Here is a 16,628-nt window from a genome sequence, read left to right as displayed (position 1 = left end):
GTGGTGCTATGGGAGGGGTTAGGGGGAGTGTGGTGCTATAGGAGGGGTTAGGGGGAGTGTGGTGCTATGGGAGGGGTTAGGGGTTAGGGGGAATGTGGTGCTATGGGAGGGGTTAGGGGGAGTGTGGTGCTATGGGAGGGGTTAGGGGGAGTGTGGTGCTATGGGAGGGGATAGGGGGAGTGTGGTGCTATGGGAGGGGTTAGGGGGAGTGTGGTGCTATGGGAGGGGTTAGGGGGAGTGTGGTGCTATAGGAGGGGTAGGGGCAGTGTGGTGCTATGGGAGGGGTTAGGGGGAGTGTGGTGCTATAGGAGGGGTTAGGGGGAGTGTGGTGCTATGGGAGGGGTTAGGGGGAGTGTGGTGCTATGGGAGGGGTTAGGGGGAGTGTGGTGCTATGGGAGGGGTTAGGGGGAGTGTGGTGCTATGGGAGGGGATAGGGGGAGTGTGGTGCTATGGGAGGGGTTAGGGGTTAGGGGGAGTGTGGTGCTATGGGAGGGGTTAGGGGGAGTGTGGTGCTATGGGAGGGGTTAGGGGGAGTATGGTGCTATGGGAGGGGTTAGTAGTTAGGGGGAGTGTGGTGCTATGGGAGGGTTTAGGGGGAGTGCGGTGCTATGGGAGGGGTTAGGGGGAGTATGGTGCTATGGGAGGGGTTAGGGGGAGTGTGGCGCTATGGGAGGGGTTAGGGGTTAGGGGGAGTGTGGTGCTATGGGAGGGGTTAGGGGTTAGGGGGAGTGTGGTGCTATGCGAGGGGTTAGGGGTTAGGGGGAGTGTGGTGCTATGGGAGGGGTTAGGGGGAGTGTGGCGCTATGGGAGGGGTTAGGGGTTAGGGGGAGTGTGGTGCTATGGGAGGGGTTAGGGGGAGTGTGGTGCTATGGGAGGGGTTAGGGGGAGTGTGGCGCTATGGGAGGTGTTAGGGGTTAGGGGGAGTGTGGCGCTATGGGAGGGGTTAGGGGGAATGTGGCGCTATGGGAGGGGTTAGGGGTTAGGGGGAGTGTGGTGCTATGGGAGGGGTTAGGGGGAGTGTGGTGCTATGGGAGGGGTTAGTAGTTAGGGGGAGTGTGGTGCTATAGGAGGGGTTAGGGGGAATGTGGCGCTATGGGAGGGGTTAGGGGTTAGGGGGAGTGTGGTGCTATGGGAGGGGTTAGGGGTTAGGGGGAGTGTGGTGCTATGGGAGGGGTTAGTAGTTAGGGGGAATGTGGTGCTATGGGAGGGGTTAGGGGGAGTGTGGTGCTATGGGAGGGGTTAGGGGTTAGGGGGAGTGTGGTGCTATGGGAGGGGTTAGGGGGAGTGTAGTGCTATGGGAGGGTTAGGGGGAGTGTGGTGCTATGGGAGGGGTTAGGGGGAGTGTGGTGCTATGGGAGGGGTTAGGGGGAGTGTGGTGCTATGGGAGGGGTTAGGGGTTAGGGGGAGTATGGTGCTATGGGTGGGGTTAGGGGGAGTGTGGTGCTATGGGAGGGGATAGGGGGAGTGGGGTGCTATGGGAGGGGTTAGTAGTTAGGGGGAGTGTGGTGCTATGGGAGGGGTTAGGGGTTAGGGGGAGTGGGGTGCTATGGGAGGGGTTAGTAGTTAGGGGGAGTGTGGTGCTATGGGAGGGGATAGGGGGAGTGGGGTGCTATGGGAGGGGTTAGGGGGAGTGTGGTGCTATGGGAGGGGTTAGTAGTTAGGGGGAATGTGGTGCTATGGGAGGGGTTAGGGGTTAGGGGGAGTGTGGTGCTATGGGAGGGGTTAGGGGGAGTGTGGTGCTATGGGAGGGGTTAGGGGGAGTGTGGTGCTATGGGAGGGGTTAGGGGGAGTGTGGTGCTATGGGAGGGTTTAGGGGGAGTATGGTGCTATGGGAGGGGTTAGGGGTTAGGGGGAATGTGGTGCTATGGGAGGGGTTAGGGGTTAGGGGGAGTGTGGTGCTATGGGAGGGGTTAGGGGTTAGGGGGAGTGTGGTGCTATGGGAGGGGTAAGGGGGAGTGTGGTGCTATGGGAGGGGTTAGGGGGAGTGTGGTGCTATGGGAAGGGTTAGGGGGAGTGTGGTGCTATGGGAGGGGTTAGGGGGAGTGTGGTGCTATGGGAGGGGTTAGGGGGAATGTGGTGCAATGGGAGGGGTTAGTAGTTAGGGGGAATGTGGTGCTATGGGAGGGGTTAGGGGTTAGGGGGAGTGTGGTGCTATGGGAGGGGTTAGTAGTTAGGGGGAGTGTGGTGCTATGGGAGGGGTTAGGGGGAGTGTGGTGCAATGGGAGGGGTTAGGGGGAGTGTGGTGCTATGGGAGGGTTTAGGGGGAGTGTGGTGCTATGGGAGGGGTTAGGGGAGTGTGGTGCTATGGGAGGGGTTAGGGGGAGTGTGGTGCTATGGGAGGGGTTAGGGGGAGTGTGGTGCTATGGGAGGGGTTCGGGGGAATGTGGTGCTATGGGAGGGGATAGGGGGAGTGTAGTGCTATGGGAGGGGATAGGGGGAGTGTGGTGCTATGGGAGGGGTTAGTAGTTAGGGGGAGTGTGGTGCTATGGGAGGGGTTAGGGGGAGTGTGGTGCTATAGGAGGGGTTAGGGGGAGTGTGGTGCTATGGGAGGGGTTAGGGGTTAGGGGGAATGTGGTGCTATGGGAGGGGTTAGGGGGAGTGTGGTGCTATGGGAGGGGTTAGGGGGAGTGTGGTGCTATGGGAGGGGATAGGGGGAGTGTGGTGCTATGGGAGGGGTTAGGGGGAGTGTGGTGCTATGGGAGGGGTTAGGGGGAGTGTGGTGCTATAGGAGGGGTAGGGGCAGTGTGGTGCTATGGGAGGGGTTAGGGGGAGTGTGGTGCTATAGGAGGGGTTAGGGGGAGTGTGGTGCTATGGGAGGGGTTAGGGGGAGTGTGGTGCTATGGGAGGGGTTAGGGGGAGTGTGGTGCTATGGGAGGGGTTAGGGGGAGTGTGGTGCTATGGGAGGGGATAGGGGGAGTGTGGTGCTATGGGAGGGGTTAGGGGTTAGGGGGAGTGTGGTGCTATGGGAGGGGTTAGGGGGAGTGTGGTGCTATGGGAGGGGTTAGGGGGAGTATGGTGCTATGGGAGGGGTTAGTAGTTAGGGGGAGTGTGGTGCTATGGGAGGGTTTAGGGGGAGTGTGGTGCTATGGGAGGGGTTAGGGGGAGTATGGTGCTATGGGAGGGGTTAGGGGGAGTGTGGCGCTATGGGAGGGGTTAGGGGTTAGGTGGAGTGTGGTGCTATGGGAGGGGTTAGGGGTTAGGGGGAGTGTGGTGCTATGCGAGGGGTTAGGGGTTAGGGGGAGTGTGGTGCTATGGGAGGGGTTAGGGGGAGTGTGGTGCTATGGGAGGGGTTAGGGGGAGTGTGGTGCTATAGGAGGGGTAGGGGCAGTGTGGTGCTATGGGAGGGGTTAGGGGGAGTGTGGTGCTATAGGAGGGGTTAGGGGGAGTGTGGTGCTATGGGAGGGGTTAGGGGGAGTGTGGTGCTATGGGAGGGGTTAGGGGGAGTGTGGTGCTATGGGAGGGGTTAGGGGGAGTGTGGTGCTATGGGAGGGGATAGGGGGAGTGTGGTGCTATGGGAGGGGTTAGGGGTTAGGGGGAGTGTGGTGCTATGGGAGGGGTTAGGGGGAGTGTGGTGCTATGGGAGGGGTTAGGGGGAGTATGGTGCTATGGGAGGGGTTAGTAGTTAGGGGGAGTGTGGTGCTATGGGAGGGTTTAGGGGGAGTGCGGTGCTATGGGAGGGGTTAGGGGGAGTATGGTGCTATGGGAGGGGTTAGGGGGAGTGTGGCGCTATGGGAGGGGTTAGGGGTTAGGGGGAGTGTGGTGCTATGGGAGGGGTTAGGGGTTAGGGGGAGTGTGGTGCTATGCGAGGGGTTAGGGGTTAGGGGGAGTGTGGTGCTATGGGAGGGGTTAGGGGGAGTGTGGCGCTATGGGAGGGGTTAGGGGTTAGGGGGAGTGTGGTGCTATGGGAGGGGTTAGGGGGAGTGTGGTGCTATGGGAGGGGTTAGGGGGAGTGTGGCGCTATGGGAGGTGTTAGGGGTTAGGGGGAGTGTGGCGCTATGGGAGGGGTTAGGGGGAATGTGGCGCTATGGGAGGGGTTAGGGGTTAGGGGGAGTGTGGTGCTATGGGAGGGGTTAGGGGGAGTGTGGTGCTATGGGAGGGGTTAGTAGTTAGGGGGAGTGTGGTGCTATAGGAGGGGTTAGGGGGAATGTGGCGCTATGGGAGGGGTTAGGGGTTAGGGGGAGTGTGGTGCTATGGGAGGGGTTAGGGGTTAGGGGGAGTGTGGTGCTATGGGAGGGGTTAGTAGTTAGGGGGAATGTGGTGCTATGGGAGGGGTTAGGGGGAGTGTGGTGCTATGGGAGGGGTTAGGGGTTAGGGGGAGTGTGGTGCTATGGGAGGGGTTAGGGGGAGTGTAGTGCTATGGGAGGGTTAGGGGGAGTGTGGTGCTATGGGAGGGGTTAGGGGGAGTGTGGTGCTATGGGAGGGGTTAGGGGGAGTGTGGTGCTATGGGAGGGGTTAGGGGTTAGGGGGAGTATGGTGCTATGGGTGGGGTTAGGGGGAGTGTGGTGCTATGGGAGGGGATAGGGGGAGTGGGGTGCTATGGGAGGGGTTAGTAGTTAGGGGGAGTGTGGTGCTATGGGAGGGGTTAGGGGTTAGGGGGAGTGGGGTGCTATGGGAGGGGTTAGTAGTTAGGGGGAGTGTGGTGCTATGGGAGGGGATAGGGGGAGTGGGGTGCTATGGGAGGGGTTAGTAGTTAGGGGGAGTGTGGTGCTATGGGAGGGGTTAGGGGGAGTGTGGTGCTATGGGAGGGGTTAGGGGGAGTGTGGTGCTATGGGAGGGGTTAGGGGGAGTGTGGCGCTATGGGAGGGGTTAGGGGGAATGTGGTGCTATGGGAGGGGTTAGGGGTTAGGGGGAGTATGGTGCTATGGGTGGGGTTAGGGGGAGTGTGGTGCTATGGGAGGGGTTAGGGGGAGTGTGGTGCTATAGGAGGGGTAGGGGGAGTGTGGTGCTATGGGAGGGGTTAGGGGGAGTGTGGTGCTATATGAGGGGTTAGGGGGAGTGTGGTGCTATGGGAGGGGTTAGGGGGAGTGTGGTGCTACGGGAGGGGTTAGGGGGAGTGTGGTGCTATGGGAGGGGATAGGGGGAGTGTGGTGCTATGGGAGGGGTTAGGGGTTAGGGGGAGTGTGGTGCTATGGGAGGGGTTAGGGGGAGTGTGGTGCTATGGGAGGGGTTAGGGGGAGTATGGTGCTATGGGAGGGGTTAGTAGTTAGGGGGAGTGTGGTGCTATGGGAGGGGTTAGGGGGAGTGCGGTGCTATGGGAGGGGTTAGGGGGAGTATGGTGCTATGGGAGGGGTTAGGGGGAGTGTGGCGCTATGGGAGGGGTTAGGGGTTAGGGGGAGTGTGGTGCTATGGGAGGGGTTAGGGGTTAGGGGGAGTGTGGTGCTATGGGAGGGGTTAGGGGGAGTGTGGCGCTATGGGAGGGGTTAGGGGTTAGGGGGAGTGTGGTGCTATGGGAGGGGTTAGGGGGAGTGTGGCGCTATGGGAGGGGTTAGAGGTTAGGGGGAGTGTGGTGCTATGGGAGGGGTTAGGGGGAGTGTGGCGCTATGGGAGGGGTTAGGGGGAATGTGGCGCTATGGGAGGGGTTAGGGGTTAGGGGGAGTGTGGTGCTATGGGAGGGGTTAGGGGGAGTGTGGTGCTATGGGAGGGGTTAGTAGTTAGGGGGAGTGTGGTGCTATGGGAGGGGTTAGGGGGAATGTGGCGCTATGGGAGGGGTTAGGGGTTAGGGGGAGTGTGGTGCTATGGGAGGGGTTAGGGGTTAGGGGGAGTGTGGCGCTATGGGAGGGGTTAGGGGGAGTGTGGTGCTATGGGAGGGGTTAGGGGTTAGGGGGAGTGTGGCGCTATGGGAGGGGCTAGGGGGAGTGTGGTGCTATGGGAGGGGTTAGGAGGAGTGTGGTGCTATGGGAGGGGTTAGGGGGAATGTGGTGCTATGGGAGGGGTTAGGGGTTAGGGGGAGTGGGGTGCTATGGGAGGGGATAGGGGGAGTGTGGTGCTATGGGAGGGGTTAGTAGTTAGGGGGAGTGTGGTGCTATGGGAGGGGTTAGAGTTAGTCATTTTATTTTGACCTTTATTTAACTAGGCAAGTCAGTTAAGAACAAGTTCTTATTTTCAATGATGGCCTAGGAACAGTGGGTTAACTGCCTTCTTCAGGGCAGAATTTTTACCTTGTCAGCTCGGGATTCAATCAATGCAATCTTCTGGTTACTAGTCCAACGCTCTAACCACTAGGCTACCTGCCGCTCCAGTAATTAGGGGGAGTGTGGTGCTATGGGAGGGGTTAGTGGGAGTGTGGTGCTATAGGAGGGGTTAGGGGGAGTGTGGTGCTATGGGAGGGGTTAGGGGTTAGGGGGAGTGTGGTGCTATGGGAGGGGTTAGGGGGAGTGTGGTGCTATAGGAGGGGTTAGGGGGAGTGTGGTGCTATTGGAGGGGTTAGGGGTTAGGGGGAGTGTGGTGCTATTAGAGGGGTTAGGGGTTAGGGGGAATGTGGTGCTATGGGAGGGGTTAGGGGGAGTATGGTTCTATAGGAGGGGTTAGGGGGAGTGTGGTGCTATGGGAGGGATTAGGGGTTAGGGGGAGTGTGGTGCTATTGGAGGGGTTAGGGGTTAGGGGGAATGTGGTGCTATGGGAGGGGTTAGGGGGAGTATGGTGCTATAGGAGGGGTTAGGGGGAGTGTGGTGCTATTGGAGGGGTTAGGGGTTAGGGGGAATGTGGTGCTATGGGAGGGGTTAGGGGTTAGGGGGAGTGTGGTGCTATGGGAGGGGTTAGGGGGAGTATGGTGCTATAGGAGGGGTTAGGGGGAGTGTGGTGCTATGGGAGGGGTTAGGGGTTAGGGGGAGTGTGGTGCTATGGGAGGGGTTAGGGGTTAGGGGGAGTGTGGTGCTATGGGAGGGGTTAGGGGGAGTATGGTGCTATAGGAGGGGTTAGGGGGAGTGTGGTGCTATGGGAGGAGTTAGGGGTTAGGGGGAATGTGGTGCTATGGGAGGGATTAGGGGTTAGGGGGAATGTGGTGCTATGGGAGGGGTTAGGGGTTAGGGGGAATGTGGTGCCGGATCTTACACTGGGTTGTTGCACTGGCGAGTTCTGAAGCGAACCCCTGTCCCACAGGAGCGGGAACAGGAACCATATTTCGTCCAGGAGCCCCAGGAGCCATCCTGCGTCACCTGGTTGACATTCTTCCACATGCAGTGACCTTTATAGCACCACTATAGAGGAGACAGAGGACAGTCAGACAGACACAACAACAAGCTGAGCTAATGGTTACGTAGTCATGCATAGTTTAGGAGGAGTTATCTCACCTTCCCAGGAGCACACTCAGTACCGTCCAGGGGAGGGCCTTTTTTGGTTTTGCAGAAGTATGGGTTGTCAGGGTGACTGCACCACAGCTGCTTACATGGGTCAAATGTGCGAAACTGGAAGAAGAAGAAGAATACATTTTAAACACTGGCTCTGGTTTACTGGGTTGGAGTTCCAATGGAGAGACAGAAGATGTTCAGGAAGCCAGTCAGCCAGCTGCATTATGGCATGTCATTATCTACCTACCGCATCCCCATATTGTTTTTATTTACTTTTTTGTTCTTTTGCACACCAGTATTTCTACTTGCACATCATCATCTGCACATCTATCACTCCAGTGTTAATTTGCTAAATTGTAATTACTTCGCTACTATGGCCTATTTATTGCCTTACCTACTCACGCCATTTGCACAGACTGTATATAGACTTTTTCTATTGTGTTATTGACTGTACGTTTGTTTATTCCATGTGTAACTCTGTGTTGTTGTTTGTGTCGCACTGCTTTGCTTTATCTTGGCCAGGTTGCAGTTGGAAATGATAACTTGTTCTCAACTAGCCTACCTGGTTAAATAAAGGTGAAATACATTTTTTTTTTTATAAAAAAAATGTATGTGTATGGCTGAGTGCATTTTATATTTTATTAGGATCCCCATTAGGAGACAGCTAGTCTTACTGGTGTCTGACACACAACGAAAAATACATTACAGACTAAATACTTACATTTAAAAACATGAACATGTAGTGTGTGTGTGCATCTATCAGTTCCACATACATGTCAGTACATACACACAACAAGTAGATCACTCAGATATGATGTGGGTCAATACTGGGGCCCCTCTTGTTCAGCCTGTACATTAATGATGTGCCTTCTGTCTGTACTGGGTCTGTAGTTCAGCCTGTACATTAATGATGTGCCCTCTGTCTGTACTGGGTCTGTAGTTCAGCCTGTACATTAATGATGTGCCCTCTGTCTGTACTGGGTCTGTAGTTCAGCCTGTACATTAATGATGTGCCCTCTGTCTGTACTGGGTCTGTAGTTCAGCCTGTACATTAATGATGTGCCTTCTGTCTGTACTGGGTCTGTAGTTCAGCCTGTACATTAATGATCTGCCTTTTGTCTGTACTGGGTCTGTAGTTCAGCCTGTACATTAATGATCTGCCTTCTGTCTGTACTGGGTCTGTAGTTCAGCCTGTACATTAATGATGTGCCTTTTGTCTGTACTGGGTCTGTAGTTCAGCCTGTACATTAATGATCTGCCTTTTGTCTGTACTGGGTCTGAGGTTCAGATATTTTCAGATGATACAGTAATCTATCTATATATCATAGAAGAGTGTAATTGTTTTTAGGCCAGCTGTTTTTAGTCAAGACTTTCGTGTTTTTAATGTAAAATGTTTTTGTTGTACTGTGTGTGTGTTTATAGTTTTGTTTAATGTTGGGTTAGTGTAATGTTGTGTGTGTTTAATGTTGTGTTAGTGTGTGTGTGTTTATAGTTGTGTTTAATGTTGTGTTAGTGTATGTTTTTGTTGTACTGTATGTGTGTTTATAGTTGTGTTTAATGTTGTGTTAGTGTATGTGTTTGTTGTACTGTATGTGTGTTTATAGTTGTGTTTAATGTTGTGTTAGCGTATGGAAGTTGTTTGTCTGAAACATTGTTCCCCCTGCTGCTATTGGAGCAGGTCTCTCTTGGAAAAGAGATTATCTCAATGAGAAAAACCTGTATAAATAAAGGTTAAATAAATAAATAAATAAATAAATAAATAAAATGAAGACATGGCTAAAGGCCAATCAGACTTGTGAAAATAATCCCTAGCTGTGTATTGTCACTTTCCATGTTGTCTGTAGCTGGTGAGGTGTGGAAACACTTTTGCTTTTATGTATTTTGTTTTGTTGCTTTTTGTGCTATTCCTCTGTCTGCGTGCTACGTGTTGCTTGTTCTATGTTTCTCTGTCTGCGTGCTACGTGTTGCTTGTTATATGTTTCTCTGTCTGCATGCTACGTGTTGCTTGTTCTATGTTGCTCTGTCTGCATGCTACGTGTTGCTTGTTCTATGTTGCTCTGTCTGCATGCTACGTGTTGCTTGTTCTATGTTGCTCTGTCTGCATGCTACGTGTTGCTTGTTCTATGTTTCTCTGTCTGCATGCTACGTGTTGCTTGTTCTATGTTGCTATGTCCGCATGCCATAACTGATGCAGTGAAAATATGTTTTTTAAATTTAATGCGACATCTTTTTGTCTCAATAAATGAGATTTATGCGACATCTTTTTGAGTGCAAACCCATTACACCTCTATGTCTGACCGATAACAGAACCCAACAGCACCAATAACACCATACAGAACCCAACAGCACCAATAACACCATACAGAACCCAACACACCAATAGCACCATACAGCACCAATAACACCATACAGAACCTAATACACCAATAACACCATACAGAACCCAACAGCACCAATAACACCACACAGAACCCAACATCACCAATAAGTCAGTCCAACTCCCCTAGAGGAATGACTCCCCTCTATTTCCCCCCTTTCTTCTGGTTGCTGACCCTATCATCGCCAAGCTTATCTCCGACCTTTTTAACCTGTCTCTCCTTTCTGGGGTGGTTCGCATTGTTTGGAAGGCAGCCACGGTTCATCCTTTATTTAAAGGGGAGTGACGGACTTGTTGAGGAGTGACGGACTCCATCCTAGCTGGAGGGGTGCTCTCATCTTATCTACGAACATAGACAGGGCTCTAACTCCCCTAGCTCCACAATGAGATAGGGTGCAGGCCAGGCAGCAGGCTGTTAGCCAGCCTGCCAGTTTAGTAGAGCCTGCCACTAGCACAGTCAGTGTAGTCAGCCCAGCTATCCCCATTGAGACCATGTCTGTGCCTCGACATAGGTTGGGGGAAACTAAACATTGCGGTGTTCGCCTTTGAAATCTCACTGGAGTAAAGACCTCCTCCATTCCTGCCATTATTGAAAGAGATTGTGATACCTCACATCTCAAAATAGGGCTACTTAATGTTAGATCCCTCACTTCCAAGGAAGTTATGGTCAATGAACTAATCACTGATCTTAATCTTGATGTGATTGGCCTGACTGAAACATGGCTTAAGCCTGATGAATTTACTGTGTTAAATGAGAACTCACCTCCTGGTTACACTAGTGACCATATCCCCCGCACATCCCGCAAAGGCGGAGGTGTTGCTAACATTTATGATAGCAAATTTCAATTTTCAAAATAAATAAATTATGTTTTCGTCTTTTGAGCTTCTAGTCATGAAATCTATGCAGACTACTCAATCACTTTTTATAGCTACTGTTTACAGGCCTCCTGGGCCATATACAGCGTTCCTCACTGAGTTCCCTGAATTCCTATCGGACCTTGTAGTCATGGCAGATAATATTCAAATTTTTGGTGAATTTAATATTCACATGGAAAAGTCCACAGACCCACTCTAAAAGGCTTTCGGAGCCATCATCGACTCAGTGGGTTTTGTCCAACATGTCTCCGGACCTGCTCACTGCCACAGTCATACTCTGGACCTAGTTTTGTCCCGTGGAATAAATGTTGTGGATCTTAATGTTTTTCATCATAATCGGACCACCATTTTATTACGTTTGCAATCGCAACAAATAATCTGCTCAGACCCCAAACAAGGATCATCAAAAGTTGTGCTATAAATTCTCAGACAACCCAAAGATTCCTAGATGCCCTTCCAGACTCCCTCCGCCTACCCAAGGACGTCAGAGTACAAAAATCAGTTAACCACCTAACTGAGGAACTCAATTTAACCTTGCGCAATACCCTAGATGCAGTCGCATCCCTAAAAACCAAAAACATTTGTCATAAGAAACTAGCTCCCTGGTATATTGAAAATACCCGAGCTCTGAAGCAAGCTTCCAGAAAATTGGAACAGAAATGGCGTCACACTAAACTGGAAGTCTTCCGACTAGCTTGGAAAGACAGTACCGTGCAGTATCGAAGAGCCCTAACTGCTGCTCGATCATCCTATTTTTCCAACTTAATTGAGGAAAATAAGAACAATTGAAAATGTATTTTTGATACTGTCGCAAAGCTAACTAAAAAGCAGCATTCCCCAAGAGAGGATGTCTTTCACTTCAGCAGTGATAAATTCATGAACTTCTTTGAGGAAAAGCAAATTACGGACTCCTCTATAAATCTGCGTATTTCTCCAAAGCTCAATTGTCCTAAGTCTGCACAACTCTGCCAGGACCTAGGATCAAGGGAGACACTCAAGTGTTTTACTACTATATCTCTTAACACAATGATGAAAATAATTATGGCCTCTAAACCTTCAAGCTGCATACTGGACCCTATTCCAACTAAACTACTGAAAGAGCTGCTTCCAGTGCTTGGCCCTCCTATGTTGAACATAATAAACGTCTCTCTATCCACTGGATGTCTACCAAACTCACTAAAAGTGGCAAACCTTGACCCAGAAAATATAAAAAACTATCGGCCTATATCAAATTTCCCATTCCTCTCAAAAAAAATGAAAAAGCTGTTGCGCAGCAACTGACTGCCTTCCTGAAGACAAACAATGTATATGAAACGCTTCATTCTGGTTTTAGACCCCTTCATAGCACTGAGACTGCACTTGTGAAGGTGGTAAATTACCTTTTAATGGTGTCAGACCGAGGCTCTGCATCTGTACTCGTGCTCCTAGACCTTAGTGCTGCTTTTGATACCATCGATCACCACATTTGCTAGGAGAGATTGGAAACCCAAATTGGTCTACATGGACAAGTTCTGGCCTGGTTTAGATCTTATCTGTCGGAAAGATATCAGTTTGTCTCTGTGGATGGTTTGTCCTCTGACAAATCAACTGTAAATTTCGGTGTTCCTCAAGGTTCCGTTTTAGGGCCACTTGTTTTCACTATATATTTTACCTCTTGGTGATGTCATTCGGAAACATAATGTTAACTTTCACTGCTATGCAGATGACACACAGCTGTACATTTCGATGAAACATGGTGAAGCCCCAAAATTGCCCTCGCTGGAAGCCTGTGTTTCAGACATAAGGAAGTGGATGGCTGCAAATGTTCTACTTTTAAACTCGGAGAAAAAAAACAGAGAATGGTCTGCCTACCCATGTGAGAGACGCAGACTCGGTGTCAACTTTTAAGTCTTTATTGAAGACTCATCTCTTCAGTAGTTCCTATGATTGAGTGTAGTCTGGCCCAGGAGTGTGAAGGTGAACGGAAAGGCACTGGAGCAACGAACCGCCCTTGCTCTCTCTGCCTGGCTGGTTCCCCTCTCTCCACTGGGATTCTCTGCCTCTAACCCTATTAACCTGTTGAGGGTAGGGGGCAGTATTTGCCCGGCCGGATAAAAAACGTACCCGATTTAATCTGGTTATTACTACTGCCCAGAAACTAGAATATGCATATAATTATTGGCTTTGGATAGAAAACACCCTAACGTTTCTAAAACTGTTTGAATGGTGTCTGTGAGTATAACAGAACTCATATGGCAGGCAAAAACCTGAGAAGATTCTGTCCAGGAAGTGCCCTCTCTGACCATGCCTTGGGCTTCTTGACTCTTTTAATTGAAAACTTAGGATCTTTGCTGTAACGTGACACTTCCTACGGCTCCCATAGGCTCTCAGAACCCGGGAAAAAGCTGAATGATGTCATTGCAGCCCCTGAATGAAAAACATTAGCGCCTTTGGTAAGTGGTCTATCAGAGGACAATGAGACTGAGGCGCGTGCACGAGGCGACCTCATGTTTTTATTTTCTCTCTCTTTGTACTAAAACACGGTTTCCCGGTTGGAATATTATCGCTTTTTTACGAATAAAATAGCATAAAAAATTGATTTTAAACAGCGGTTGACATGCTTCGAAGTACGGTAATGGAATATTTCGATTTTTTTTGTCACGAAACGCTTCGGGCGCGTCACCCTTCTTTACCCATCGGATAGTGTCTTGAACGCACGAACAAAACGCTGCTATTTGGATATAACTATGGATTATTTTGAACCAAACCAACATTTGTTATTGAAGTATAAGTCCTGGGAGTGCATTCTGACAAAGACAGCAAAGGTAATCAAACTTTTCTAATAGTAAATCGGAGTTTGGTGAGTACCACACTTGGTGGGTGTCAAAATAGCTAGCCTGTGATGGCCGGGCTATCTACTCAGAATATTGCAAAATGTGCTTTCACCGAAAAGCTATTTTAAAATCGGACATAGCGAGTGCATAAAGGAGTTCTGTATCTATAATTCTTAAAATTATTGTTATGTTTTTTGTGAACGTTTATCGTGAGTAATTTAGTAAATTCACCGGAAGTGTTCGGTGGGAATGCTAGTCACATGCTAGTCACATGCTAATGTAAAAAGCTGGTTTTTGATATAAATATGAACTTGATTGAACAAAACATGCATGTATTGTATAACATAATGTCCTAGGATTGTCATCTGATGAAGATCATCAAAGGTTAGTGCTGCATTTAGCTGTGGTTTGGGTTTATGTGACATTATATGCTAGCTTGAAAAATGGGTGTCTGATTATTTCTGTCTGGGTACTCTGCTGACATAATCTAATGTTTTGCTTTCGTTGTAAAGCCTTTTTGAAATCGGACAGTGTGGTTAGATTAACGAGAGTCTTGTCTTTAAAATGGTGTAAAATAGTAATATGTTTGAGAAATTGAAGTAATAGCATTTCTAAGGTATTTGAATATCGCGCCACGGGATTACACTGGCTGTTGAGTAGGTGGGACGTCCCACCTAGCCCATAGAGGTTAAGACACGTTCATTCTACACTATGTAGTTCCCTCCTCCTCAACACTACTTAAGACACGTTCATTCTACACTACATGTAGTTCACGCTTGCGTCCCACCTAGCCCATAGAGGTTAAAGGGGCTGAGTCACTGGCTTACTGGTGCTCTTCCATGCCGTCCCTAGGAGGGGTGCGTCACGTGAGTGGGTTGAGTCACTGACATTGTCTTCCTGTCTGGGTTGGCGGCCCCCCTTGGGTTGTGCCATGGCGGAGATCTTTGTGGGCTATACTCGGCCTTGTCTCAGGATGGTAACTTGGTGGTTGAAGATATCCTTCTAGTGGTGTGAGGGCTGTGCTTTCGCAAATTGGGTGGGGTTATATCCTGCCTGTTCGGCCCTGTCCAGGGGTATAGTCGGACGGGGCCACAGTGTCTCCCGACCCCTCCTGTCTCAGCCTCCAGTATTTATGCTGCAGTAGTTTGTGTGTCGGGGGGCTTGGGTCAGTATGTTATATCTGGAGTATTTCTCCTGTCTTTTCCGGTGTCCTGTGTGAATTTAAGTATGCTCTCTCTAATTATTTCTTTCTTTCTCTCTCTCGGGGACCTGAGCCCTAGGACCATGCCTCTGGACTACCTGGCCTGATGACTCCTTGCTGTCCCCAGTCCACCTGGCCGTGCTGCTGCTCCAGTTTCAACTGTTCTGCCTGCGGCTATAGAACCCTGACCTGTTTACCGGACGTGCTACCTGTCCCAGACCTGCTGTTTTCAACTCTCTAGAGACAGCAGGAGCGGTAGAGATACTCTCAATGATCGGCTATGAAAAGCCAACTGACATTTACTCCTGAGGTGCTGACCTGTTGCACCCTCGACAACCACTGTGATTATTATTATTTGACCCTGCTGGTCATCTATGAACATTTGAACATCTTGTCCATGTTCTGTTATAATCTCCACCCGGCACAGCCAGAAGAGGACTGGCCACACCTCATAACCTGGTTCCTCTCTAGGTTTCTTCCTAGGTTCTGGCCTTTCTAGGGAGTTTTACCTAGCCACCGTGCTTCTACACCTGCATTGCTTGCTGTTTGGGGTTTTAGGCTGGGTTTCTGTACAGCACTTTGAGATATCAGCTGATGTAAGAAGAGCTTGATTAAAGGGGAGATCAAGCTGATCCTAATTGTTATAGGCCTATTTCTATTTTGCCCTATTGATCAAAAGTGTTGGAAAAACTTGTCAATAATCAACTGACTGGTTTCTTGATGTTTATAGTATTCTCTCACGTATGCAATCTGGTTTCCGCTGAGGTTATGGATGTGTCACCGCAACCTTAAACGTCCTCAATGATGTCACCATTGCCCTTGATTCTAAGCAATGTTGTGCTGCTATTTTTATTGACTTGGCCAAAGCTTTTGATACGGTAAACCATTCCATTCTTGTGGGTCGGCAAAGGAGTATTGGTGTCTCTGAGGGGTCTTTGGCCTGGTTTGCTAACTACCTCTCTCAAAGAGTGCAGTGTGTAAAGTCAGAAAATCTGTTGTCTCAACCACTGCCTGTCACCAAGGCTCAATCCTAGGCCCCACGCTCTTTTCAATTTACATCAACAACATAGCTCAGGCAGTAGGAAGCTCTCTCATCCATTTATATGTAGATGATACAGTCATACTCAGCTGGCCCCTTCCTGGATTTTGTGTTAAATGCTCTACAACAAAGCTTTCTTAGTGTCCAACAAGCTTTCTCTACCCTTAAACTTGTTCTGAACACCTCAAACAAAGGTCATGTGGTTTGGTAAGAAGAATGCCCCTCTCCCCACAGGTGTGATTACTACCTCTGAGGCTTTAGAGCTTGAGGAAGTCACCTCATACAAGTACTTTGGAGTATGGCTAGACGGTACACTGTCCTTCTCTCAGCACATATCAAAGCTGCAGGCTAAAGTTAAATCTAGACTTGGTTTCCTCTATTGTAATCGCTCCTCCTTCACCCCAGCTGTCAAACTAACCCTGATTCAGATGACCATCCTACCCATGTGTCACAGTATCTAACGAAGGTGGGGCGGCGCTCGGCGGTCGTCGTCGCCGGCCTGTTAGCTGTCACCGATCGTTGTTTCTGTGTCTTTTGGTTTTGTCTGTCTATCCCGCACCTGTTTTGTGTCTGTCATTAGTGGGGGGTTATTTAGTGTGTATTTTCAGTTGGGGTTCTCGTGCGGGATTGTTTATTGTCCACTCAGGACAGTTGCGAGTGTAAGCTGTTTTTTCGCTGTTATTGTCTATTGTATTGCCGGGCTGCGCACCGTGCGCTTTTTTCCAGTGCGTTTTTTTTGGGAACGTGTTTTTCCCCTGGCGGACTTCGCCACGCGCCCTGTGCCCTACGGCTATTGCGTTTGCAATTATTATTAAAACACTGTTGATCCGGCCCTCTGTCTCCTGCTCCTGATTCCACATCTCCACTGGTCCTAGACAGCCGTGACACCATGCTAGATTACGGAGACATAATTTATAGATTGGCAGGTAAGGGTGCTCTTGAGCGGCTAGATGTCCTTTACCATTCGGCCATCAGATTTGCCACTAATGCTCCTTAAAGGACACATCACTGCACTCTATACTCCACTGTAAACTAG

At 50.2% G+C, this 16,628-nt stretch overlaps 1 protein-coding gene across 1 annotated transcript in view; it reads right to left on the bottom strand.

Annotated features, from left to right (window-relative positions):
• Positions 1–16,628, bottom strand: part of adamts3 (ADAM metallopeptidase with thrombospondin type 1 motif, 3) — a 435,600-nt gene that overhangs the window by 115,484 nt on the left and 303,488 nt on the right. Inside the window, exons 11-12 of the mRNA XM_045695469.2 lie at positions 7,290–7,403; positions 7,051–7,196 (exon numbers count right to left, since the gene is read on the bottom strand). Of these exons, the coding sequence (XP_045551425.1) occupies positions 7,051–7,196; positions 7,290–7,403 (260 nt within the window). The remainder of the gene's footprint in view (positions 1–7,050; positions 7,197–7,289; positions 7,404–16,628) is intronic.

This window comes from Salmo salar, chromosome 15 (assembly GCF_965601325.2).
Source record: "Salmo salar chromosome 15, fSalSal1, whole genome shotgun sequence".
NCBI classification, from domain to species: domain Eukaryota; kingdom Metazoa; phylum Chordata; class Actinopteri; order Salmoniformes; family Salmonidae; genus Salmo; species Salmo salar.
The sequence above is the reverse complement of the archived record's forward strand: the minus strand, read 5'-3'. Positions and strand labels throughout refer to the sequence as shown.